Source organism: Xiphias gladius, chromosome 7, assembly GCF_016859285.1.
Source record: "Xiphias gladius isolate SHS-SW01 ecotype Sanya breed wild chromosome 7, ASM1685928v1, whole genome shotgun sequence".
In the NCBI taxonomy this organism is placed as follows: domain Eukaryota; kingdom Metazoa; phylum Chordata; class Actinopteri; order Istiophoriformes; family Xiphiidae; genus Xiphias; species Xiphias gladius.
The window spans coordinates 10,950,771-10,978,238 of NC_053406.1; the positions used below are offsets into that span (position 1 = coordinate 10,950,771).

General features: G+C 43.6%; 1 protein-coding gene across 13 annotated transcripts in view; it reads left to right on the top strand.

Moving 5' to 3' along the window:
• The first annotated feature begins 1,917 nt into the window (after positions 1–1,917).
• The window catches only part of mecom (MDS1 and EVI1 complex locus), a 135,193-nt gene continuing 109,642 nt past the window's right edge, over positions 1,918–27,468 (top strand). For 8 of the 13 annotated variants that reach the window (XM_040131392.1, XM_040131394.1, XM_040131396.1 and 5 more), the window contains exon 1: positions 1,919–2,302. In XM_040131392.1, the coding sequence (XP_039987326.1) occupies positions 2,266–2,302 (37 nt within the window). In that variant the 5' untranslated portion in view covers positions 1,919–2,265. Of the gene's footprint in view, positions 2,303–27,468 lie in introns of all 13 variants that reach the window. The other 5 variants (XM_040131399.1, XM_040131401.1, XM_040131403.1 and 2 more) reach the window with 1 other exon arrangement.

The following is a 27,468-nucleotide window of genomic DNA, read 5'->3' on the forward strand; positions in this document are numbered from 1 at the left end:
TCTGTGTGTGTGTGTGTGTGTGTGTGTGTGTGTGTGTGTGTGTGTGTGTGTGTGTGTGTGTGTTTGCGCGCCGCCCTCTCAGGCGCGGTGTATAGGCGCAACTCACTTAATAGCACCATTTATGTCATTACGGTGGAGGTAGAGTGAGGTACAACCACAATAAAGTATCAGTATTAACCTCCCTTAACTCGGCCATTTAAATGAGGAGTAGCGGCTCAGGGATGTCCCACTCTTACTGTAGTTGTGTCTGCTTTTTGGACGTTGAACTACATCATTTAAACATCTAAATTTGACGAGAAAACGTGAATAGGTCGAAAGAAGTGCTTTTTGGGGTGCTGTCGCCCAATTGTGCATTGGTCACACATACGTATCTATATATATTTTTATTGACCGCTTTGCACTGAAACTGTCTCTTTTTTTCCCTCAGAGGTGGTTGAAATCATGCAACAGTACACTGGAGATCAGTGTGGTCTGTATGGTCTCCTAATTGCTCACAGTGCACAGAGAGAGGGAGAGAGTTTATCTGCCTTGAAACTGGCTTTGCCACATTACCGTGTGGCATGCTTTGCTTTTGGTCAGCCCTTATAGCTGATTTTCTTTTTCTTTTCTTTTTTTTCCAGTGCTTTGCATGATGTCACGACTCCAATCAGTTTCAACACACTTTGGGATCGATAGCTCGAGTTCACAACCTATTAAAGAGTTCATCTGCAAGGTCAGGATGATCTCATGCGGATCTAATTAATTGCCAATTACTTTAATTATACGCTGTCCCAATTTAGGGACACATAGGCTACGCCTTTATGATATCAATGCGTGGACTGATGTGTGGACACAATTTTACTGCTTCTTTTTTCCTAACTTTTAGCAATAAAAGGAATAGTAACAAATCACGATTTGCTGTTTTTGTATCTGACTGGTACTCTGTTTTGCTGATATATGACTCAGTATCTAAATATGCCTCAATAAAATGTTTATGTGATAACAGCAGACATGCAGTGATTTTATTGACTTTTAGTGCCTGGATGGCATGCATTTATGAGTGTGGCCTTTTTTCTTAAAATCCAGGGCGGAAAAAAAGTTGATTCAAACATTATTCCACCCGCTGGGATGACGGTTTGGTCAAAAGTCTTTTTCTGCTTTTTTTTTTTCTTTTTTGTTAGAACCGTTCTCCCCTCGAGTTAAACCAAGTAAAAACACCCTTACTGAGCCTTCAGCAATTACCCAGTGATGAAATTTACGCTCTGCAACAGAGACCTCTCAAACAGGAATTAATACTAAGCACTTAACATATTAATAATTGTCAGCACAAACACAGAGACAGAAAAAAAAAACCGGGCACTCTCATATTAGAGCTGTCAGTCGGGTGCCCAATTGGGAGAGGGAGGGGGGAAAGTTTTTCATTCATTTTCCAGTGCTCGGTGTAATAGTCAAAACACAATTAAAATATATAAAATCTTTAATGACTACATTCAGCATTGGTAATTTAACTGAACACTGATTAATGTGACTTCATTTAAAGAGAAAAGGTGCGCAGCAAGGACTGAGAGCAAGGATCGTTATAATTAATGTCCTCGGCACTCTGCAGATCCGGGGTGCTGACTGCACTGCAAAAAATGTCCATCTTGACAGGCATCGCCTTTAGTGCCCAGTCCCCAAAACGTTTTTATTTCTTAAAAAACAAAACAAAAAGCAAAACAAAACAAAACACAAAAAAACAAAAACCACTGATATCTACTGCACGAGGAAGGCTAATTTGATTTAAGTTGGAAAAAGATTTTTCTTCAGTCTGACTGATTTTTGTGGCGCTTTTTTAAGATGCATGGCTTTTGTTTTGAGATAAGCCCTGAAACAAGTCAAAGCTGCACTGGAGGCATCTCAGTCACAAAGTTTTCTCACGTGTTAAATAAACAAGAACACACGACCGACTCTGGGGCTTCGACCGCGTTGGACATTTTTTGCAGTGTGCCCCGCTTTGTCACTCGGCGATCCTCTGAAAAGTCGACACGAAAGGAGATGTCCGCGATTCACCCGTCTTGACCAGATCAGGTTCATATCAAAGTGATAAATCGTCCCAAACTTTTTCTGGCACTTGCTGCCGGCAGATTTCGGGCTGTGCGCATGTGCGAAGGTGTCCAGACTGACAATGCTGGAGAGATAGCGCGTTTGGATTGAGAAACCCAGAGAAAAAGGACAGAGAAAAAACAAAAAGGAGGAAAAAAGATCCAAGAAAAAATCCAAACAAACCCACGCCGAGAGACTGGCACCATGAGGTCCAAAGGCAGGGCACGGAAACTGGCCACGAGTAGGTGCAACATCCCTTTCTTTTTCCTTTTGAAACATGCCATCTTATATACCTCTATACTGTCGCTGTTATCACTGCGTCTACCAAGAGTTTCTGTAACGACTTAATTTTTTCACCAGAAAACCACACTCCTCACTTTTGCCCGTTAAGAGTGACAAAAGGATGATATTGTCGCGAAGAGAAAAAAAGGGAAATGCTGTCACAAGAGGAGTGTAAACTTTAAAGTTGAGGGAGCGATGCAGGAACTTTCTGCAGGGCGTCCGCTCCAGCGCTATTGGAATTCATCGTTGCATGTAGTGGGCGCTGTAGTGTAATGTAGAGGATTGTAGGTTAAAATCCCATGTCCCGTGCGTTGCCAGTTGCATTGCAATTGCTGCACACTGCTGCGGTGGGTTTGCTGGTCTCTTCAGCTTGCGGGGAGCAACTTGGAGAAAAACAGGTTGATGGAGAGAAAGAAGGAGAAAACGAGGATTTAGGCAGGCACGACTCAGGTGTCAGTGAAGGGGATCTTGTTTGTAACTCTGTTTGTGTATGTGAGTCGTGCAGTTCATTGCGAGCTCTTATTAATGTATAATACGTGTTGATTTTTAGATCACATGCCATTCTGGAAAAACAAAAACAAAAAAACAAATTCAGATTTTGACGTTTTAATTCTTATTATGCTCGAATGCACAGTTTAGGCTCCGTGTCATTTGGTTGTTGCAGGACGCAGCTTCTCACTCTGTTAGCAAGATCCATCGAGGATAAATAATATCCTAAAATATTCCAAGCGTTTGATTAAATTAAGTATAATATCGAAACACCCTTGTCATTAAATCGATTGAATTGCTTGGACCCAATCAACTATCAGAATTAATGCAAGGGGGTGATTGATATAGCTATTCATCCATTGATTTGCTACAATAAATTATCCAGAATGATTTTATTTTCTCTCTCAAGCTGTACCAAATAAGCTCTATTTCGCATGTTCTACTTACATTTTTCATTCGTGTTGTGCGTTCATTTCTGTGTTGTGTTACCTTTCATTTGACTCTTGACGCTGACTTTTAACTGTTGAGCTACTAACTGTAAAATGCACACCATTAATCTAGAATTCTGTTGCAGATTTTTTTTTAAAGATTATTATTATTGGGAAGAAATTAGACACAGAGGTCAAAATCAGAAAGGCAACAGTGTAATGATCCAGGCCTGCGATATTTTAGTGTTTGCAAACATGTTATTTAAAGGACGTTATGATTTTCACGAGTTCATAGAGTTCGAGTCAGTTCAGTGACCAGTGTTTACATCCCCGTTTTGCATGTAGACCTGTATTTTTGTATAAAAATAAAGCTAAATTAACCGCATAAAACCAAATGGTGTAATAGCTGCAGCATGTGTCTAAAATGATTTGGACAGTTAACGCCAGTAAGCATCAGGTTATGGAGAAGCTGCTACATGTGGTCAGTCAAAAGCAAGTTACTGTTTAATTAGTTTATGTCACAGAGAAACAGTAGCTATAATACAGACATCCGGATGGAGTTTAATGATCATATCAAGTACGAACGCATAACTACTTTATTGTGATTCTACTGAGTGTTTAGAAAATATTGTGACATGAAATAAGGAGATCGGTGCACACGCAAACACACACACTGTCATCATCATCATCATCATCATCATCATCATCATCATCATCATCATCAACAACAAAAGGAAAGAAAACAATTGTTTTCCTTTATAACGACCCTCCAGGTCTCTGTTGACGTTGAAACACAAAACTTTGTTTTTAGAATGGAGTTTTTATTGCTGTGTATAAAAACGCACACAGAGGAGAACAAGCAACAACTGCACCAACCTTTCCACATATTCTAAACCATTAAAGTCAATTTGAGAATATAGGAGGTATTATTCATCGTGTAGCCTATTTAAAGATTATTTTTTTTCTCGAGATGGAAGAGGAAGATTTCTACCTCTCAAGTCAAAATAAGGGGAATGTTCTGGGTCCCCGGAGGAACGGGACCGCTCTGGCCCCCGGCCAGGTCTGCACAGTGTCAACAGTGAATATTTAAATTCCCAGACCCCTCATAAGGGCTCTGCTGGTAAATGCGTTCAGTGTGTGCCTCCCGCCTGTCCGGAGAAGTCGTGTTAAAACGGGCATGTACTGGGCCTCCTTGCAGAACAGTCGTGTGATTAAAAAAAAAAAAAAGGGGGTGTAGCCTATGTAACAGAGGAGGCAATGGAGAGGTGGTAAACGTTAGAGTGATTGATGGAGGCTAACTGATTAGTCCGCACGTCCAGATGTAATGCGGTGCGCCACAAAACTCGCTTTTGCTTCCCAACTAAGTATGGCCAAGGCGCGCAGGCCGCACCCCGCGGTGAATTGTGGGCTCCGGAAAGATGGAGGTGGGAGGCTTTGATGATCCAAACTGTAGCTTGGTCTAATTAAAGATCCACTTAGCATATTTGTGTCTCAATAAAAAAAAAAAAAAAAAATAAAAAATAAAAACCTTTTTCATCATAATGTGTTTAGCAGGCTTTGATAATTTGTTAGGAATAATTTCAATAACGATTAATCTTACACAACCCATTTAGAGTAATACTGTGATTTACAGACCCCTAGCATGTGAATCTTAATTTTGGAAAAATATAGTCTTAAATGAAAAGTTCCATGAAGAATATTTGGAAGCTTAACAAGTGGCTAAATTCAATTTGTGTCCCCAGGCACATACGTGTGCATCTGATAATCATTTTTCACTTTTACCATAATATTTTGTCAGTCATCTCTCACTGATCCGCCTGTCTCGAGAAATGCGGAGTTATAGGCTATCAGCTTTGAGAAGCTTTATTTTTCAAATTGGATATGTTGGTTGGCGCGCGAGAAGCTGTGCGTGCGTGCTTGTGCTCGCGCGCGCGCGCGCGCGTGTGTGTATGTGTGTGAGAGAAAGAGAGAGAGAGAGAGAGAGAGGCCTCGCTCGCCTCGATGTCTCGCTGTCTGTCAGCGCCTCTCCTCTCTGGAGCAGAGAAGTGCGTCGTCCTCCTCTCATTGTGCAATGGGCCATGCATCTCGCGTTTGTCTGGCGGAGCTCATTAAAACGGTTAATAGATCGGCCCATTTAAAAGGTGAGAAGGAGCGGGCGGGCGCGAGGAAAGTGAAATAGAGACCCCATTAAACAGCCCTTGTTGTCCCGGAGCGGAACTCTTTGCCTGCGCTCCGCCTGGTGCCAGGCCCCGTAGACATATGCCCCATATCTCCCTCAGTAATAGACTGGGTCAAGAATCACTAAGGCCCACGGCAGAGGTTCCCCCTCTCTGTTCTCTTGGCTCATGTTGATGGTTGCTAGAAATGTGTTTTCTGATGCAAATAAATAACAATAAATGCAACTACAATAATATATATGTATATATATATTTCTTGCATCAAGTGACAGTCAAGTGGGCTATTTCATTAACAATCTGAAAATGAGTCTGTTTGAATTGGAAACAGAGGGAATTGCTTCACATAACCAGCTATTTAAAATAAATTTTGTTATTTATTTTTAAGGCCTCAATGCAAGATTCAGTAACTTGTTCCTAACTTTTTGAATGTATGTGTTTGCTTTAGATGAAAGGTTGTGTGTGAAATGCTCACTTGAACTCAAAGAAACAGCCCTTGCACTGTTGACACAAATGCGTGTTTTGTGAATAGGTGTAAAAGGTTTCTGTCAGTACCTTTGGAGCGGTTACATTTTTCTGCTTCAGTGTCATGTCTGTGTAACAATTATGTGATCTGTCTGCAGAGGGATGAAAGTGAACAAGCACATCTATAAACATGCAGCGCAGCATTTCTGCTTGTAATAGTAGCTTATAATAGGGAGGGTTGCTGAATGCTTGTCAAACCAGGTGTAAAGCATATCACAGACACGTATGCTCATAGACGCACATGCAGCCTTTGTGGGTGTATTGGCTGTGTTCTGAGGTACAAGTAAGTGTGTGTGTGTGTGTGTGTGTTGGTGGGTTTCGGGTGGTGGGGGCAGGTTGACTGTGACCCAGGCCCTCTCATCTATCAACGCCCCCATCTGTCTGACATGTCATCCACTTTCTTCCTCTCTTACGATGGGAGAAGGGTCTCTCTCTCCCTCCCTCTCTCAGAAAATGGCTCTTTTGGAAGGTCTCTGATGTTAATGAGTCGTCCAGGACTCTGTCTCAGGGCTGTAAACACAGAGCTGACGAGGTTAGTGGTTTGTTTATGCACTGTTGTCACCCGCTTGAAGGATGGCCCCTGTCCCAAACAACTAGGGAGCTTCTAGGCCCCATCATGGGTCCCCTCTCAGGCCCCGACATAGCGGACCTGCCCCAGGGGCTTCTCTCCAGTCTCCGCTCCTTCTTTTCCAGCCACACTCCCTGCTCTCCTGCATCTCAGTCCATCATGAATGTGAGGAATTTCATAATGAAAAAAAGCACACAGTCAAGCATTAGTTTTTGAATGCTACTTTGGTGGCAGGCGAAAAAATGAGAGTGTGTAGTTGGGCTGTCATTGCGTGTTGTGCTAAAGGGCGAGGCAATAGTGTTGGTATGTTGATGGTGGTGTGCGTGTGCGTGCGTGTGTGTGTGTGTTGTTGTTGGGGTGGGGTGGGGGTGGAGGGTGGTATGGTGCAGCGACCCAGACAGGGCAGTGTGGGAACACCAAGGGATGGAGGGAGGGAGGGTGGGAGGGGGGGTGTGCAGCAACATGTCAAGCCTGGGAACCGCTGTGTGTTTACCACAGGGAAACCGTACCAACACAGAACAATGAGAGAGCCTTACCCCTTCTAAATAAAAAAGGCATTTCTGCTTTCTTCTCCCCCCTAAAGGTCATGGAGTTAGAGATAGGGAGTCCACACAAAAGCCTCCAGTCTGTCGGCAGTCTGGTCTGGCCCAGTACGGTGCCAAGGCTGAGGTCATTATCAACAGAGCAGTCCCAAGCTAAGCATATTTTTTATAGATTGTGCTTGTGTGTGTGTGTTTGCTGGAAAGGGAGGTGATCGTGTGTATGTGCTTATATGGCCAGGCTGACTGTGTACGTGCGAGTTTTAGTGCATATGCACAAAACAAAGGTGCTCTGCAGAGTATACAACTACGGCGTGGTTGTCAAATGTGTGACATGCCGCCATTTTCTCATCACAAATTGGTCTGAGATAAATGGCGTCTCGCTGGGTTGAAAAGTTTACCCAGACATCAAACTGATTTGTGTGTCGTTATGATGTCTGAGGAGTTATAATGTCAACAGATTGCTGATGGTGCGGTTCGCCCGGGCTATTAATGAGCCAGTGCGAAGTTAGTACTCCTTGGCATGCTTTGAGAAGAGATGTCTGTTAGCTAATTAAAGAAAGTCAATCATTTTATACTCCAATCAATTACCTGGAGCAGGTGGTAGAAACAGGGCCCGACACTGTGGCCTCATGTCTCACATCAGCTAACTACCCTAAGTCACTTTACTACATTGTTGAGTGTTTTAATGGGGAGGAAGACTAAACAAGAGGCCTGATAAGACGTTATGCTGGCTGCCAATCTTTGTGTGCTACACTTCACTCTAGACTGCAGACACAATGTTATTTTTACATGTCAGTTTACAGGCTGCAGTATGATCATTTAACCTATTAAACACCCCCCTCCCCAGTAGACTCAGAATGGGATTAAGTGGGTACAGTAGATGGATTTATCAATTCCATCTCAGTTGTCCATATTTTAATGACCCTTTAGCTCATTTTGGATATTACCAAAGTTGTTTTGAATTAATGATAAATATCTTTGTACTGGCAGGTAGGCTAAATTTGCAGGTGTTTGCTTGTGGACATTGCTTTTTAATCTCTCTCCTGGAGGGTTGACAGCGAGAACAGTGGGGTTTTTTTTCACTCTTACATACTGGAGGGAGCACATAGCTATAAACAGGAATTACCCAACAATCGCTTTGTGAATGTGGTGATAACAGTGTGTTCCAGCACTGCTCGGGGATCTCCCTGGGTGGAGCAGGCTGGCCCAAGGGATAGAAGAAGTGAGGGAGGGAGGCATGGTCATTTCTGATTAGAAGGGGCAAAACAGGGCATCAGGTAGTGCCCATCTGTGGCTGAGGAGACACGACAGGACAGGGCAGGACAGGGCAGATATTAGTCAGGGGTACATTTATGTTTTTATGCGCTATGTGTATTCCTGTACACCCTTTATCTCTGCCACAACAAGCCCCCCACTCTCCACCCCAAAGCCCATTAAGTGATGACCTCTCACCCCCACAGGGTGGGAGAGATGAGTGGCGGAGAGGGAGGGGCCTTCCTGATGAAGTCTGTGCTGCAACACATTCACCTGATTGGATCTGATAGCAGCTGTCTTGCCTGTTTTGCAGTTTTACAGTGGGAGACATAGAGACGAGCTATGAATTCATTATTAAAGGCAAAATACTCATAGGGAGAGTAAGGCTGAACCTAAGATTCCAAGAAATCTATATATTTCTTTTCTTTTTTTAAGTTCTTAAGTCTTTTTGGATACATCGACACATCCTCAAGCGAGTTCCTTGGACCCAGTCTTTGGGAGGTGGATCATCTTTCCACCATTAGTGAGGCATGCACCATCAATATTCACCTCACTGTTCCACTCCCAATCCCATGTCTGAGAAAAGGAAACACCACATCCCTGTCCTCAGAGATCTGTCTTGATGACTTCCCCTCTGTGTATGTGTGTGTCTGTATGAGCCGTGCACCTTCTTTGTGTGCACGCGTGTTGCTGGTCAGCCAGGGTCGCAGCAGAGGAAAGAGTGCGGCTAGGGAAAGGAATGCTTGGCTGATTAGCGCTGCTTATACCTGTAAGTGAACTGGACGTGCCGGTGTGTGATGAGACAGAGGAAACAAGGGAACAATAGGACAGTAGAGATTCCTCTCCACGCTGCATTCCAGCGATCCTGCAGCCGGGGCCCCCCGCTCGGAGCTTTGATGAACCCTTCTCGCAGCTTCCTGGGATTGTCGCTCCTCCACAAACACAAAAACATAAAGCGGTCGGTGAGCGGGGCCAGGGCAAGAGAGAGCGCGGCCCTCCTCAGGATGTCCTGTTTTGATTAGTGTTAGCATCCTAAAAGCACCACAGAAATATTATTCTAACATGGAGAAGAGCTTAGTGGTGACACATCCACTTCTTTCCACTCTGTGACCTCCAGGGTCAAATACACTACAATGAGCCAGGAATCAAAGAGGTGCACCTCACCCAGTAATATGACTGAGGAAATGATGTGACAAAAACACGATAGGGAGAGCTTTCAGGGCCTGTTAACAGGTGGAAGATTGTCAGGCCAGTGCTTTTAGAGTTTTCTAAGAAATACCTGACCATTTCTGGAGTTATTATTTCTTATTTCTTTACTTTGGTGGCATCTCCAAAAACTGAAATTGTTGTGTTTTTATTTGGATGACAAGAAGTAGCGAGTGGCGAGGGTAGCTTCCAGAAATGCTTCCCTATGCTAGAATGAGCAGATATTCCTCCTCAATTTGGATGAGCATGTCTCCATTCTGGAAGAATTAAGAGACAAAAATATCAAAGTGCTTAAACACTGATGTATTTGTGATTATGAGCTGGAAATCAAAATTGTGTTTTTACTGCCTTGTGAAACCTAACACCTTCATAATTACTAACAGCTAACAGCCTGTACTAACTGTTAACATAAGCTGTTATTCACAAGACATTCTGTTATAAGACAGTGTTAGAGAACTACTAGAATTAATGTTTATAATGAAAATAAAATAAAAATAAAAGAGCCAAACAGAAATGACTAAAATAACCTTTATTCTCATAAAACTTAGTTGATTTCAGTTGGCTGAAATTCTAAATTAACTGATGATATTTCCTTTAAGTAAGTACTGTAGTTCTGTATTTTGAGCCCCAGTTCTTACACACAGTGTCCTCTTTCAGCAGCCCACGCTACATCTTTTCTGTCTCCTGTGGAATCAGAGAGCAGTGAAGCATTGCAGCATGGTTTGTTGTTCTGCTGTTGCTTGAGGGCTTTAGTTTGACAGGAGGGCACCACTTTGTTCACCTCAGTGTCTAGAAGGGACCCCTAGGGGCCTCTGGGCCTGGATGTCTCTGTCAGGTCTGTGGCAGGACTGGGGCAATGGGGGGCCGGCGCTGCTCAATGGGTCAGTGGACAAGCTAATCGATTTTATCTCCGTTTCACACACCACGCCAAACCCCTACTGGCCTGATATTCACATGTTCACTCTTCAGAGGATTATGCTCCTTCCATCTTTTGTCCATCTTTTTTTTCTTTTTCAGTTTCTCTTTCCTCTATCATGTATCTTTCATGTATCGTGTTTTGTCTACCAACTCTCTTGTGTTTTATCTCCCTGGCTCTCTCCTTCCCTCGCTCCATCTCTCTTTCTCCCCCTTTTGGAGGCAGCTTTTAAATTTAGCCTCCATGCCCGTATCCATGTTGGCGCGCCCCTTGAGGGAGGCTGGTGGGCATGCGGAGGAGCCCTTGTTTTCCCGGCCATTCCTCTGGATGAAGCGTTGGAACAAGGGAATGAAAGCTTTGGGAAAGGTCTGGAAACTTCCCATTCATCAGTGTAAGGAGATACTGCGCTGACAGTTAGCAGACGGCCAGCCAAGTACAACACGGGACAGCCGCGTGGGTCCGCAGCGCTCGGCTCAACAGACAGACAGAGCGAGACCAGACCAAACACTCCACTCATCTCTGTTCGAGGAAATAACATATGTTAGCATTTTTAGGCATTTATTCTGATTCTCTTGCGCAGTGACTCAAGTGCGAACAGTAGAATAAGTGAATGATTATGGTTGCAATCGTAACTAATATAGCAATAAAGGAGAGCAGGGGGCAACAAAGTTATGGCACTGCAGACAAATAGTAATCACATATGTCATTTAAGTAGTGGAGCAAACTGTGGTTTGGTGCAGTTATTTTCTGATTTGGCAAAATTGACAACTTTTTCTACTTTGGTGCAAAAAGTGCATTATGAGCTCTGTACCTGACTTTTTTTATCTTGCCCTTTCCCCTGTCCCTCTGACACACCCTCTCACCATACACTTCCCATCAGCCACTGCAGCAGGGCAGTATGCATGCATGAAAGTAAAGATTTATATGCAACATAAACACACGCACGTTTGAGTATTTATCCATCCTTACGAGACATTTGGAAACAACATATTCGGATACAAATGCGGGCACGTACATGTATAGGGTGAGCTGAGATGAGATAGAGGATTGGCAGGGCAGTGCAAGGTGGGACATTGTAGGTGTGTGCCTGTGTCTCTCTGCCCAGCCATTAATCGCTGCCATCTGACAGTTCAATCTACGAGGGGCTGAGCAGAGCAGCCGGCTGGTTACCAGGGCAGGTCATTACTGAGCATGGAGGCAGCCAGTCGCATCAGCGATCAATGACAAAGGCAGTAGAGGGGGAGAGAGCAAGAAGTGAGGGAGAAGTGGAGGGAGGTAGAGTTGAGAGAGATAGGGCTGAGAGAGGCAATGGAGATGTAAGGATGAAGGGAGAGGAGAGGAGAGGTATGGCAGGATAAAGGCAGTTATGTTGCTGAAGGTCAGTTCTTGGTTGTGGAGTGGATGACAAACAGGCTGTCAGCCACTAAGAAATGGAGATATTCATCCGATGCTGCACAACTGAAAATATGGTGCCTTGCACGTGCACACACATAAATGTGCACAGACACCAGCTTGATTGAGAATGCAGCAAGGGAATTTAGTGTGAGCCATTGTTTTATGAATTCCATATACAAGGTGTTGGCAGTCTGCGCCGCCCTTTTAGTGGTCAGTTCGGGCTGCACTGTGGTATAAGTAATGACTGGCTGTGAATAAAAAAAATCAGTTCATGAAAACGCCACAACTCCCCTGTGGCTCCGCCTCCGTTGCCCACCACGTTACCACGGGAACAGCTGCCATGGCAAGGTCCATCCAGTGGTGTTTACCCAGCCCCAACAAGTCAAACACAGTCTCCCTCTAACAGAAGGAATTCCATATGCTTTACGGCATTTATCATATTTCATTACCCAGGGAATGTCATTTTCACCTTCTCACCCATGTTTTTCCTCAGACTTTAAAAAAAAAATGTTGACGAGGGGATTAATTGACATTGTGGGTGACACTATTTGGCAAGGGCTCTGATAAAACAACAGAGAGATTTCTCTTTTCTCCCCAGAGGCCTAGAATAGCAGAACTGGTCGTTTATCCTGCACTATCTCTCAGCAGATCCACTGGCCCTCTCTCCCAGACACAGATTCTCACACACACACACACACACACACACACACACACACACACACACACACCCAGAGAGGGAGACCATCCCAGCGTGGACACCACTGAGTGATGATGAGTCATTATAGAGAGGGTGCCCTTCGACCTCCCCCAGTCTTTATGGATCACTCTCTGGCAGAATCATATTCCCCAATGCCAAGTTCCTGTCCATCTGCCTGCCTGTCTGTCAGACAGTCAGGCCCCTTAGTCTCTCTCTTTCTCTCTCTCCCATACTCTTTCATTTTCTCTGTCTCTCCCCTGAGTTTCACACACCAGTTCATCTCAGACATCTCTGTCTCTGTTTATTTTAATAACAAACAGGAAAAATATCTCCGTTTCCCATTACCAAATGTTTGAATTTGATAGTTTTCATATATTCCATAGTGAGCATAATGGACGTAAGTGTTGATTTTTTCTAAGATCATTTTTAGATGAACTTGAGAAAGGCTTCAACAGTTGTATGTTTTCCTAGGGTGTGGTAGTTTAAAAGATTAATTGTATCTATTCATCCTAACCTACCATGTACTTCAGTGTTGAGATTGGCATGCAGCATCACTTCCGTTGAATTCACAGTAATCCAATACATCTCTTTGCATGTAAGTGTTTTCCACACATCTATTTCCTCACTTGCATGCGATCATGGTAATTCGTGCGCAGAGGAGCAGACCAGCAAGGAAAAGCAGAGTAAAGGAGTCAGTTTGGATTTCTACACATCCTCTTCTCTTATTCGATGTTACTTTGTTAATCCAATACTACCACTATGCCAAGGGTATTCTGTGTGGATCAGGCTGCTAATATGTTTGTTGTGGGCGCTAGCATTTGATCCTTCTCTCGACAAATGCAATTTGTTTGGCTTGATTTGATCAGTTGCAGCAGCATATTTTCGTGCAGGCGGGAGCATGTAAACCTTCCATACAAAAGGAGTTAAAATGTTTTTGCGTCTGTGAGAGGGGAAACTCTATTACAGGTGTCCTGGACCACGGGGCCCTGCTGTCTCTGATGAAATGCTCTTTGGGTGTTAATGCAATTCTGATTTCGCCTAGCCTGGAGACTAGCCATCTCTAGGGTTTTAAAACTGGCTCTGAAAGGCAGAAAACAAAGTCTGGATCTAAACCGTACAATTACAGTGGTGGAAACTTTGAAGGGCACTTCCTGATATAACATAGTAATCTCCCTTGGGACACCAGAGAATGATGCTGTATAATTTTGGTAATGTTTTTGTGGAATAAGCATTGTTGTATCTATGCACAGTGCATGCAACTAAAGTGGTACTGTACGCAGCCAATGATATATACATCGTATGCCCTCAACATGGGCATGCATGTATAACACAATAGCAGGAAGGCACAAGCATTGGTAGGATGACAGCTGATGAAAACAACAAAACATGGCAGTTTGAATGAGGTATAAGGCTTTGTGCTAAAAGTAGGGTCAGGGATCCATAGTTCCAGCAGGATTCTGTCTCTTTACAACCGAATCATCCCACAGCGTACACCAGAGTTGCTAGGTCTGTGCTCTTTAACAGAGTAGCACCAATAACACAAGAACAACAACACTTTGCTTGCAAGCAAAGCTGAGCCCATTAACAAGGTAATATCGGCATCACTGCCGCTGCATAATCACACCTGTGAATGGCAGATGCTACCCCGTCATTCAGTTTCATTGCCAGTCCTGAGACATTACTAGAAACATAAGGTTTACTTTTAACCTTTAATGTAATATAGACAGTGCGTCTGCGTATTTGATTGAATTTTATTTTATTTTCGTAGTGACTGTTAACTCATTAGCTAGTCGTAAAAATGAAATATTATAGCACAGTTTGTTGTGAAAAGGACTTCCTTGACTTAGTTTGAATTGCCTCTCCTACTTTCAGCACTCATTAGGCAATTGTATAAACTTGGTTTATTGTTTGATGATTCAAACTCACGTTACACAATTCAAACCTCACAACAGTGGTCCTCAGATTTATATATCACTGAAAAATACGACTGCCCAGCAAAACAAGTGACCCATTTCACCCCTTTAGGGGTTCAGAGACACAGGGTACATGCTAGCTGTCACAGCATCAGCTAGCCCAGGGCCCCGCAGATCAAATACAGGTATGATTTATGTCCTCTGTCTCAGCCTTCACACTGCATGTTCTCCTGCATTGGGGTTGTTGGTCAAACCCAACTGCAGTAGTAATTTGTCTCCTTACATGTGTAGGAGGTGAGGGGCGAAGGGTCAGTAAAATGAAAATGACCAGACCTGACTTAATTGTTGTATCTATTTGCAGTTCGAGACAGGATGTCTGTCTGAATTTCTATCTGTCTATTTGTCCATCTGTCTCGCTTCTCTCTTGGTGCCATGTTTTGTGTCAGTGGGGCGAGACCCTCTGGCTGCAGTCCGCCATTATAGGCACTGATCTGATCCAGCGGGAGCACAGAGTTCACTGAAGAGATCTCTTTGGGCCAGATAGCATCATTATCACAACACACAGCCTGATGGAAAGGTTTTCTCTGGTTTCTCAGGCCCTTTAATTGTGCTTACCCATACAAACAAAGTCCCATGCAGAAAAACACCTAGAAAATTGATTGGTTTCAGTGTAAATTATTATTAAATCTTACCCATATTTTCATGTAAATTCTGTGAAGTCTACCAAATATACTATTTCATATATGACGTTTCAACACCATTTTGCCTTCAATTTCTTTGCCAGCTTGGCACATCTGACAGGGTTAAGCCAGTAAATTGTGGAGAGAAATGCTTCCTGTGTGTAATTACATTTATCATGTATAATTAGGAAGTTCTGCTCTGTCTACACATGATGACCCTTGACCTTGCGTGTGACAGTTGTAGGCTGGTGTTGCCAGACATCCAAATGCGCTGTCCAGGTCATGCTACACCATAAAGTCTGGTTTCTGTCGCAGGATCGAGTATCTTTGATGGGTTTTCTTTCTAAGCCTTTTGATTCAAGAAACTTCTCTGTGATTCAAAGAGAAGATGTGTCATTTGGACCAGAGTTTCAGATAACTGAGCAATACTAAAATTGCATTTTATTCAGGTGTAGATTGGTCTTTTGCTGAATTTGCTGATTTACTTGTCATGTTTGACCATTCACACTTGAATGGTGGACTGCAGCTAAAGTTTTACACATTATTGTCAAACCATACATACAGGGCTGAGTATAATTCTATGTGTTTCATGGAGTTGTTGCTTTAGATGTTGTTAAGTGGCAGCTGCTATTGTCTTTTTAAACTGGAGATGAATGTAGGATGGTGAGGTTAAAAAGGATTTGTTAGAGCAACAATTTCCAAGCATCTTTACATTGGAGAAATGCATAACTACTAAAGGGGGTGTATGTCTCCACCAATATTTACTACGGTAGGGTTACAGTCAGTTTACTACAGTAAATAACCCTTCAGTAAGTCTAAATTTAACCAGGGCTCACCCTTTCATACTTAAGCAAAGCAGTGTCTGCAGTGTAAAACCCCGGCCTTCCACAAAACTTTTTTCCATTTGTTGATTCTGTGTGAAACATGGTTATATGGCTATACTTCGCTAATTATTTAAGCCCTTCTCTAAATCTTAGGCTTCCTTTCTTCCTTTGTTTCCTTCCCTTTATCTTCCTCTCCTCCTGTCCATTGCTGTGTCATTTGTTCTTCCTTTTCCTTTGCGCTTGTACCCTTTTTGTGTTATAATTCCCACCTATTATTTCTGTCCTGGGCCCTCATTAGTCATGTCGCTGTCAGCCGCCAGCTGCAGACACATACACACACACACACACACACACACACACACGCAAACACACACGCAAACACACACACACACACACACACGCAACCACACATATTTTTGCACATGCACAGGTATGGAAGTCATCAAGGCAAGGTCAAAGGTCTGCCTCATTACCCAGCTCCAGTGAAAACTTTTGGTGTGTTTTATGCACTGGTATCAGAAAGCAGGATGAGGGAAATGAGGGGAGAAAAGAGGGGGGAACAGGGGGTTTAGAAAAAGAAAGAAGAACAGGACTGGTGTGATTTTAGGGGCACATTAGAGAAGAGAGAATGAGAAGCAATAAAGACAAACCTCTTCTTTATCTCTGCATCAGTTGCTGTCCACTCCTTTCCATACCTGTAAACCGGATCAATATATTCCAGTTACAAGACGGGAAATTGTGGTTAGGTGGAGGGTTGGGGGGGTTGAAGGCCTACTAGTCTCACACTGCCATCCCCACAGATGCTGCTGGCAGCATACATGACTGGTGTTTCCTGATGTTAAACACAACGTCTCTAAATAAAGTCATTAGGAGCAGTCCAACAGAAGCCCATTTATTCATTCATTCATTCATCCTCTTCTGCTCACACACACATACCTTCTCTTTCTCTCTCTCAAACATACACACACACTCATATACAGTACAGTACAGAGACTTTGAGCCTGCGTGGGACATGATACGCTGACATGTGACGGAAAGCAAAGCAGGAGTGTGTGTTCATGTGCAAGTTCAGCCTAGGCGGTCAGAGAGGTGTCTGTGTGTGTGCCCTGGTGTGTGCATGTGTGGGTCCTGGGGGCATCAGCTGGGAGCAGTCAGGGGGACACTGGTGATGCAGACTGAGGGGGGACATAAACACTCAGTAGTATGCTGAAGGGGCCCATTGTCTCAATCGCCGCCATGCCATGCTATCTGTGTAATGGAACGATCTGTCTCTGTATGTTTGTCTAATTGCCCAATCTGTCTCTCTGTCTGTCTTCTGATATGTATATCTCACTGTTTGACTGTTCCTTTCTTTCCCTCGTTCACATTGCTTCTTTTATGTCTATTTTTACACTTACAGTATAGGCACGAAGCAGATCTTCTAATCCCAAATGTCTGCTGGATGATCTGCCGATTCCTGGATGGCTGTGTCTGTTTCTTGTTTGTGTGTGCTGTTAACATGTGTTTTTCCATATCTCCTTGTCAAGCCAAGTCATGTCAGTATTTAGGATGCAAATCACACATTGGGTGTCTCAGCACACCTTACATTGAAGAGAATGATATAGTACATACAGTATAATAGGAAAACACACAAAAAAGAAATAAAACAGTAGGCATAAATAAGAGAAAGACAGCAACTGTCTGTCTTTCTGTGTCTCAAAAAAAGAAAAAAACATTGGATGTTTGATTACGAGAAGTCCCATTGTTAGTGGCAGGTGGAACTGTTAACCAGTCCAGTGTTACAGAACATGCAAGGGAGTTATTAGTTGTGGGATTTCAGAGCTGTGGCTGAGCCCAGAAAGGAGGTAAAGGTGTGTGGAGGATATGAGATCTTTGAGGTCGAGGTGCCGGGACTGTGATGAGGTGTGTGAGATTAATGGGAGTAAAGTTGTAAGAGAGGGGGAGGCAAGTAAGGGTGAGGTGCTGAGGAAATGCAGAATGGCTGTTGGGCACTTTTGTCTCTGTTCTGTACATGTGATTAAGCCCGTACACACATTCATACTGGCTAACTGTTAATTGGAAGACAGTCATAATTCAAATTTTTAGTGATGTTCTCACCTGAATTCAGGCTTGAGATCCTTAACCCGGCATCCTGTAACATCAACTCAGGACCCCACTGTGCAATATAAAAAATGTAAGGTTGTCAAACCCAAAGCCAGACTGTTTTAGTCATTCCTCAGTAAGATTTCATTCAACAGCAGAAACATGTGTGTATAAAAGAGAGAGACAGAAAGTATTAGGATGTCGGAATTGAGGGGTTTACAGGGAGTATGGAGGTGTTTAGAGAAGGCCAAAGTTCATCCATGTCTCTGGGCTGTTTTATGTGGTTGCTGCCACTCACCATCTCAACACTGAGCAGCTAGCACCTTCTTTCTTTTACCAGTTAAATACTGTCTTTGTCATAGAAATAGAGCTTACCACACTTTGATAAACAAATATTTTAAGCATATGGGGTGATTATAATTTATATTTTTAGACAATTAACTAGCTTTAAAAGTGACAACATCCTTTACAAATTTTTGTAGTATTATATATCACAGTTTATGTTTTATACACTTTAAAATACTTCCAGGGGCTATTTCAGCAACTCATACACACACTACTAAGGCTATTCTTCTTTAATTTTCTTTCTTCGCACAGTTACCAGCTAGACTTAATGGCACTGCCATGTTTAGAAACAGAGAGGCATACAAAGGCCTAAACTATAGTAATAATCCAATTAGAATTACAAGTAGCTCAGTGATTGACACTTCAGTCAAACACTGAAGGGGCTCTACGGCCATGTCTCATGAAGGACGTGTTTCTGTATGTTGGCCTCCTGTTCACACACACGTGCGCACACACACACACACACACACACACACACAGATGTCTACTTGAGTGGACTTCAGCTTAGCTTCTCCCTCTCAGTAGTACGCAGTGTCTGTTTATTGTAGATGAGGTGTAGATGTTTATACTCTCCATGGAGGAAAACAAACCGGTCCGAAGTGTGAGGTGATTCTAAGATAATCCTCCTAGCTCTTTGGCACATTGACAACGTGTCGTCCCTACTTGTGTTATTTGTTTATTTTGGCCTTGTACATTTACTTACTCATTCACTTCCTCGGAGAGATATTCTAAATGGCTTAAAAAAAACAGCTTATACATCTGATACCTGACTGGAGAACAATGTTAGTACCTTGCAAAAATCTCACACATTGTATCTCGAAATTCACTTGTTTTCTGACAGGTCATTTTTTTCCCTCTTTATGCATAACAAATTTAGAGTTAGTATAGAAGAGATACAGTAAATCATATGTAGATATATGGTATGACCATTCCACTACTACATTATCTATATCTTGCCTTCTTAAAAAAATTGCATAAGGAACGCTGACATACTGCTGATATATTGCAAACAATTTTTAAAGTTGTGAGATTAAAAAAATATTATGTTATTAAAATACCTAATGTTGTTTGGAACTGTATTTTTAAATACACAAATTGTAACATAACGTGTATGAATTTCTCTGGAAAGGCCGTAGCAGCTGACATGCATAACACTAAAATAATCAAATGAGTCATTTAATTTTCCTGGTGTTCACATTTAACTAGGAACCAGAATCAGTTGTTCTCAATTTCATAAAAGGTTGACATCGACTATATGATGCTTTGTGTCATCAAAGCACATTAGGGCCCAGAAGGTCACAGAGGCTACGATGTATCATGAAATCAAAACAAACGATTTTGTGCGGACATCTTTTCACACTGTCTAGCTTCTTTTTCCCCAGTTGCCCATGCATTAGCGTTTGTATAAATACATCATAGAAACACACACAATGGCCGAGGAGGGATGGATGTCAGTGGTCAGAGCAGATAAGAATGACAAAGCTCTACACTAAGCCACGTCACCACCAGGCCTCTCACCTGCCTGTCTGTCACACAGAGGCACTCAACCATCACCGAGTGATTGTCTGTGCCCATGCATGTGTGTATGTGTATGTGTGTGATTGATGTGCTTTGCCTTCCGTCAACTTTACCCCCCCCCCCCCCCAACCACCACCACCACCACCTCGCTCCCTCTTGTCCCACCTCAGTCTGGACTGTCAAGGAAACACGAGGACCTTGGGAGATAGCAGCGCGCTCTCCTGGTCGGCCCACTCTGTCTCTTTTTCTCTTCCTTGTGCCAGTCACCTACTGCTGTGGGAAAAGCAGAGGAGATGAGGCCTTAAAAAACAGATCATTGTCCGCCTTCTAGATTAAAGCCAGAGAATGTGAGCATTGTCCACTGAATGGCTAAACCTTCCTGCTGTCACTCAAACGCTGCTCTGAGCGCTACTTCATGTCTAAGAGGCTTATCTGCACTGAAAGGCCCCTAGCTGCTCTGGGGAGAGAGGACGTAATGAAGCGTGTTTTTTTTTTTTTTTTTTTTTCCTCTGTAGGGAGAAACCTGCTGCTGGGGTGGTGGGTGGTGGGTGGTGGGTGGTTAAGGGATTCAGGGGGTGAACGTAGCCAGTGGGACAGCTGCAGCACCGGGCCCTTCAACCCCACCCCTCGCCCCAACCGCTCCCATTCCTTCTAACCGCCCCTCTCGAGAGAATTGTCATTTATCTAGTCTCACATGAGAGGGAGTGCCGTAGACGCAGCATACGGGCCTGAGCCCAGTGTGAGCAGGGGGACGTGGGGACATTATGTGGGGACGTGCCCGGGGACCTGCCTGTTGTCCTCGCTCAGCCGTCTGTGGGGATGATCAGCAGGCCACTGATGTGGTCCTCTCTTTGTGCTCCCCTGTTTGAAAAGGGGAAAGTTTAAGTGCTGCTCGCATTCAGGGCTGAGGGCCAGCCAGGCTGGGAGGGTTAGCTAAGCCCTGAGTTCTGTGTGTGTGTGTGTGTGCTCACATTATCATATGCTGTATAAGAAAAACTGTACGATTCTTTGTCAGCGTCATATGTGTAATATGTGTAAATTCATTGTTCTACTCTGCTTATGTCATCAGATATTCATACCTGAGCTTGTCAAATTTTGTAACGTCATATTGTAATTTGTGAGTTTGTTCTTCTGATGATTTCTAACATTTGTGCACAAAGTGAAAAACTTTTAATTTCCTCAAAAAGCTATTCATTCATTTTCAACAAAGGAAATCTGTTTTTTTTTGTTTTTTTTTTATTGTACTCATTGTTCGTCATCATACAGAAGGGGCTTCTGCTCATTGAAATGCGCTTTGTTTAGATAGTTTCTCCAAAGCACTTTACATCCGAGCCCACTTTTCAGCTGATTGTGCTCAATTTGGTGTTGAACCCTTAACCTTGTCAGTGGTAGTACCATACTCCACTTGCTGAGTTATGAAACATCCGCCATGATCTCTGCTACTGCTGTGGCATGTCACACGTGGGTTTCCCCCAGTCGGTCCACATATTAGTTTCTGGATGATTTACAGAAGCCATCAGACCCTGAGCCCTTGTGTCCTGTTCTGTCTGCCCTATGCGGCTCTGCTTGTCTGTGTCTGTCATGACAGACACACCTGTATCCTCAGCAGCCTTTCTTTCTCACCTTAATAATTTCTCCTTTATCTTTAGTGCTGTCTAGGTTAGAGAAGGGACAAAATGATTCCCTTTCTGAGCCCAAAGACGATGTTTGCTCTCTCTTCTCCCAATCACACCAAGAGAGGTGCATGCACTCTACTAATGCAACCTCTGACCTGGGCATCTTGTGGGGTTAGTGCTGCCTGCGCCCATTCTGCACTATGTCGAGAGGTCGAGTGGGCTGGAAAGCCTCGGAGTAGACCAGAGGGGTTGTCGGCTGGAGGGGGATAGGAGGGGGATGTTAAGTGGTGTGGCCCAGCTGTGACGGGTGGCCCAGTGGTCCATTTAGAGCTCCAACCACATGGTGGGAGATGGTACATCCTGACAAGCTGAGGGGACTCTATGGTACCAGTGTGCTCTTGGCTCTGTCAAAATATGAATGTTAAATTGTAGCAACATCACTTCTGCAGCATGTTGAAATGGAAGCTCCAGGTGTCCTGTGGTGCTCTGTCTTTTATTTGTGGCTTCAAGGGCTTCAGCTTATGGGATAAAGCAGAGGCAGAACAACTATGTAGCAAGGGTTTGAATTTAAAGAGCAATTTCATTTTTACTATACTGATGACTATGCTGCAGATATCCCCTAGTAAATAAAATGCAGTCTGTTGTGTAACAAAGTAAAAGTATTCAAATAATGTCCTTTATCTCACAAAATGTTTTTGTCCATCTCAAGAGGATGAAAATCGGATTCCTGAGAATTTGAATGTTAAATAGAAAATGATTCATGGGAATGATCGCTACATATTAATGATTCACATAATACAATGTGTCCATGCACCCAAGAGTGATAGGTGCCACATTGTGCAGGAGATGGAGAGTGGATTTGAAGGTTCTTTTTCAGTAAACATTTAAAAGAGTGGAGAAGTGAACAAAAGCCGTAAGAAGGAGCTGTTTTGTTGCCCCTTTTTTAACCTAAATAGGCGGTCTGTCCAACCGAGGCCTTGGCTTCAAAGTATTATCCCACACATGCAATTACCATTTCTATCAACTTGGGAGAAAGATTATGCTTTTTGGGTGTTCTTCTGCGTTTCTTCCAGTGGATTCACTTGGTGAATGTGACACGTTTTGTGTCTCCCACCCCCTATTGAATTTTAAAGTTCTCTATTCTCCGAGCGAGCTGAGGAGAGTCCTACACGCGGGCTGAATAGACACTAAATCTTTCAAGGTTAGGACTTAACCTTCTCCCACTCTAATTCATCTTCAAACTTTAGTCTGAAACCAATCAATATCAGATGATTGGTAAACAATGTGCAGTGTCTGATAGGCAGGTACCAAGGGCCCTCAATGGGATTGCAAATGCTTTGTGCGTCCCGAGTCGCTTTTGCTCTAAAGCACTGTCACAAAAAGTGAAATTACCATTCGCTTGGAATGATGCCATTCATCTTTGTCAGAGCGCCAAGCTCAGCACGCAAGCCGCTCCCCTCAAATTAATTCCTTGTTTTGCATCAGCTGAATTTGCCCAAATCCAGGAGGATGGCTCCGGCTACACCTCGGCTGCATTCTTTAATGTTGCAATTCCAGCTGATTTCACTATGCACAGGGCCCTGTGGCTTTATTTACTGCCTAATTCACAAAGAAAAGGAAATAGATATGAAAATAAGTTGGGAAAATAAGATAAATCTGGTCGGGAAATTTCAGAGGCCGCGCATGTTCCAAGCAGGAGAGTTAGAGTAGCATAATGCACATAGCTGGCTCCTGAGAGCCCAGTGTGATGCTATTGTCAATTTGTCATTTTATGTTCCAAGAGCTCCTGTACAAAGGTAATGTCTTCTCAGAGGCTCTTACCTATGTAATATTAAGGGAAAACACTGTAGAATGGATGTCTGAGGGATTCATTTGTTATCCTGCATGAGATATTGTAGAATATGTCAGGATAGTTAAAGTATAATTTGGAAGGAAAACATTGTAAACAAAACACAGTCATTTAGTTTCCTTTTTATCAGCGTTTTGATGTGCAACCCTCTTGTAAAATATGCATTGCAGCAAATCCCTCTACATTTGAAAGAAAAGATTAATTTGTTCATACCAACATATTTAACATACAACTCTTTGATGAGATAAGTCTCTTAAAATAGTGGAATTCCATTTTTTTTAATGAATGTGCAAAAAGGAGAACTAGTTGAGACATTTCCACTAGGGGGCTGTGACTTGGTTTGTTCTTTCTTTCCCTCTCCTCTGCGCTTCAGTGAAGTCACTCTTGCCTGCCGGGTAACCCAGCCCTGCCATCATCGGCCTGCCAGCATTTTAGTGGTCACATCTTTGTTGTTCTCTCTCTCCAGCTCTTGTAGATGTTATCCCAGTGTTGTTTCATGGTGCAGAGCCCACAGTGACAGCAGTGATGAGATTTTAAAGAGCGGGTTGTCCTCTCCTTTTACTGTCCTCTCCCTGTCGGACTTAAATGCTAAAAATGGTTCCGAGGCTAATTTATGGTTGTGGTGACTGTGACCGCTGATTTGTGATTCCCTATGTTTGTGTTTATGGAACATGGCTTATTTTCTTCATCTTATCTGCCGGCAGATGGACAACATGGTTTGACAGGGTTTATTTAGATGTTTGCTTTTTCCGGCACAAAGTATGATGGAGTGCAATTACCAGGAATGTAGAATGAAGCCCTGGGGTCAAAGGCCTTTTCCTGTCTCCCTTGCTGGCATGAGTGGACCAATGTCTCTGTACCCAGTTCCATGTATAGGTTACACGGACCTCCGTGCATCATCACAGCATTCCTCCGCATTGCAAAATGAGGTGTATGCCCATTTTACATGTACATTTTAAAAATCTGAAGAAGCTCTTGTTGGGAGAAAGAAGAGAGGAGAGGAGAGGAGAGGAGAAGAGAGGAGAAGCTGCTGGAGATAAGTGGGTCAGGCCTGAGAGAATGTTCTTCACCTCAGACACCTGCACCTCTCCACAGAGCCCTCATCAAGGACTCACTTTGTCCCCAGGCTGCACCATTGTCAGCTGAAGGGCCCTCCAGACTTTGCTCTGAATACCTCCCTGTGCTACTCCAAGTGGACTCAGCCCAGCTCTCCCCAAGAGACAGACAAAACAGCGGATTCCAAAGCGTTGGCCCCTTGGCATTCCCTTGCCTTGGGGGATAAAGAGGGGAACTTCGGCCTGATTCACTCCTCCACTCTTCATCCCTCTCCACAGTCCCCCAAAAACTAGGAGATGAGGAGGAGGAGGAGAAGAGGAGACTTGCGAGGGGTAGCAGAGGGGTGGTCTCAGGGTCACAGAGTTATTAGTGAAGAGCAGAGTGGCGCTCCTTTTCCCCTTTGGTCCTCCTCCTCTGTGGTCACTGAGAAATGACTTCCACTGGGCTTACTGGGGAGTGTGGGTGGAGAGGGAAGTGGAGGAATTATTCCCTTCTGTCTGTCTGGACTATATTTAACCTGCCTGACAAGATGGATGTTTCCAAGGGAATGCTCCCCTCAGCATAAATGAAGCCATTATATTCTCCTCTCTTGTCCTGTCCTAAGCTTTTCATTAAAAACTGAGGGTTTATGATGTAATGTCAGGAGGACATTCAGAGTCAGGCTGAAATACAACCTGAGCACAAATGCAGACATGCTGGGTCACCGCAGGCTCTGGCATGAATGTGTACATTAATACTGCTAATTTTACTGCTTATTTTACATGAGAAGGTCCACACACTCATACACCCAGGCCTATTGTAGATGTCAGTGGGCCATGAAGCGTTTTCCATATAGCACAACAAATACACACTTTCACTCAAAAGCACACACATGTACAGCCGGGCTCACATACTTATACACATATTGGCATTTATACATGCACACAGACACAGACTCCCGCTGTAGTTCTGGTGTGGCCAGCCGGTGCAGTCCGTACGTAGGACTGGTGTGGAGGAGTTGGAAGTGATTAGGGAGAAATATGCCTGTCTCCCTGTAATGTCAGTAATAGGCAGCAGCACATCAAAGTCCAGGCCTGTCAGAATGATCCGGATCAAACCGGCCACCATCTGGAAGCCATAACTGACTTTTCACTCATTTAAACACTCTTAAAACACACTGAGCAGACATAGAGCTCCTGTCGCTGCTTACCACTCACCACCACTCATATCAGCACCCACTGCCCTCTGTGTGTGTGTGTGTGTGTGTGTGTGTGTGTGTGTGTGTGTGTGTGTGTGTGTGTGTGTGTGTGTGTGTGTGTGTGTGTGTGTGTGTGTGTGTGTGTGTGTGTGTGTGTGATTACTCTCTCACTCCCTGCATATTGCCCTCCTCTGTATGTAGTTTTACATTTAATGGTAAGCCCATATGTTTCACATTTCTGTATTAGGCTACTAATTTCTGATGATGAATGTTTTCTGTCACACTTTCAGCCTTGTTATTATAAAATTTAGAAGAAATAACATCTACGACAGTTAAAGTGATATCTATAAATTGCCTAATGCACAGGCGGATATTTTTAAAGCAGCATAAACATCTGCTATACCATGAAATCAAAGATAATATTATTCTTTCTGGAGGGGATAAAAATTGGAATCAAGTGCAAGCCTGTTTTTCTGCTTCAGCTTAGAGTTAAGATAAGTATCGTAAGTATGGGTGTAAGTACGAAAATGACGCTGTGCATTCTGAGACAATGATGCAGAGTGCTTCCCTCTGGCCTGCTTGCTCACACCATGTTGACTGGACTTCTGGACATATATTATCTTTCCAAACACAAGTCGGACATGGCTGTAAGTGTATTTTAATTGGCTTTGAGCCGCCTTCCTAAAGCAAACAGCTCGTGGTGTAGCTGATGGTGCGGTGTGCTTGGTGACTGACGGGTGGCCCGCAGTCAGCGTGGGGTGGAGTCCAATTGCCTGTCTGTCCACTCCACCGACAATCAGCGCAATACAGGACTCCATTGTGTTTGTGTGTGTGCATGTATAAGTGTTTGTTTAATCTGAGTGCCTGTCTGCGTACATGCACACATCTCACTTTTTGTGTGGGTGAGGCTTACAGTGAATACCTTTGTGTCACTCTAGGGTGTTTCACATTTAGGCTGCGCACACTTGCTACTGTTAAAGATCTTAATGCCTGGCAGATAGCATCTTGATTCAAAGTGCAAGTGATTTAATACTAACAATTAAAGTAGGCATGTCAGCGGGCAGCCCAGGCCCCTGCTGCGGCCGGACAGGGAGTGGGCCCTCTCTCATATCTCCACCAGACAGGGAGACAGGGGGGCCTCTGGCTCCACAAACCACCGATGCTGCTAACGCACGCTACTTTTCATCCTCAACTTTCACAGAAATAGTCTTCTTGTTCTCTTTCCTTGCCTTTTGTTTTTGTTTTTGTTTTTGCTTTGTAAAAATACATTGTCCATGTCTTTTCTTTTCTTTTCTTTTTAAACATATATTTTATTTTATCTTTCCTCTTTGACTGGTTCGAAAGAATGACACAGTTGCTGGCCACCAATTTTAAGCAGTTATATCTGTTGTTGATATTGGCTCTAGAGTCAAAAACAAGGCCTCTGTTGGATTCATGAACTGGGGGCCGGCAGAAAATGGAGCAGAGTGGTTTGGAGAAAAGGAAGACGGGATGGCAAGCTGAAGAAAAAAATTTTCGGAGTCTGAGCTCAGCATATGGAAAAAAGCCCTAAAAACGATTCATTTTACTAGAAACAAGGATCTCACTCCTAACATGGCCAACTCCACTCTCATAAAATCTATAGACATCCAGTATAAAACACCCAGGCCCTTATGAGTTGCTTTGCCTGAACACAGCAACGGGCCGTCTGCCTCCAAATCCCCTCTGGAAGTGTTTGAAAAACAAAGCGAGGCTTCACTTCAACCTCATTAAGTAGTTATAATAAACAAAACAATGTGTTTTTAACGGATGGCGAGTCCTGTCTCCCCTTTCCCCTTCCAGCTCTGGTCCAGAGCGACTGGCTTGTGGTGGGTTTCCCATGACTGCAGCTT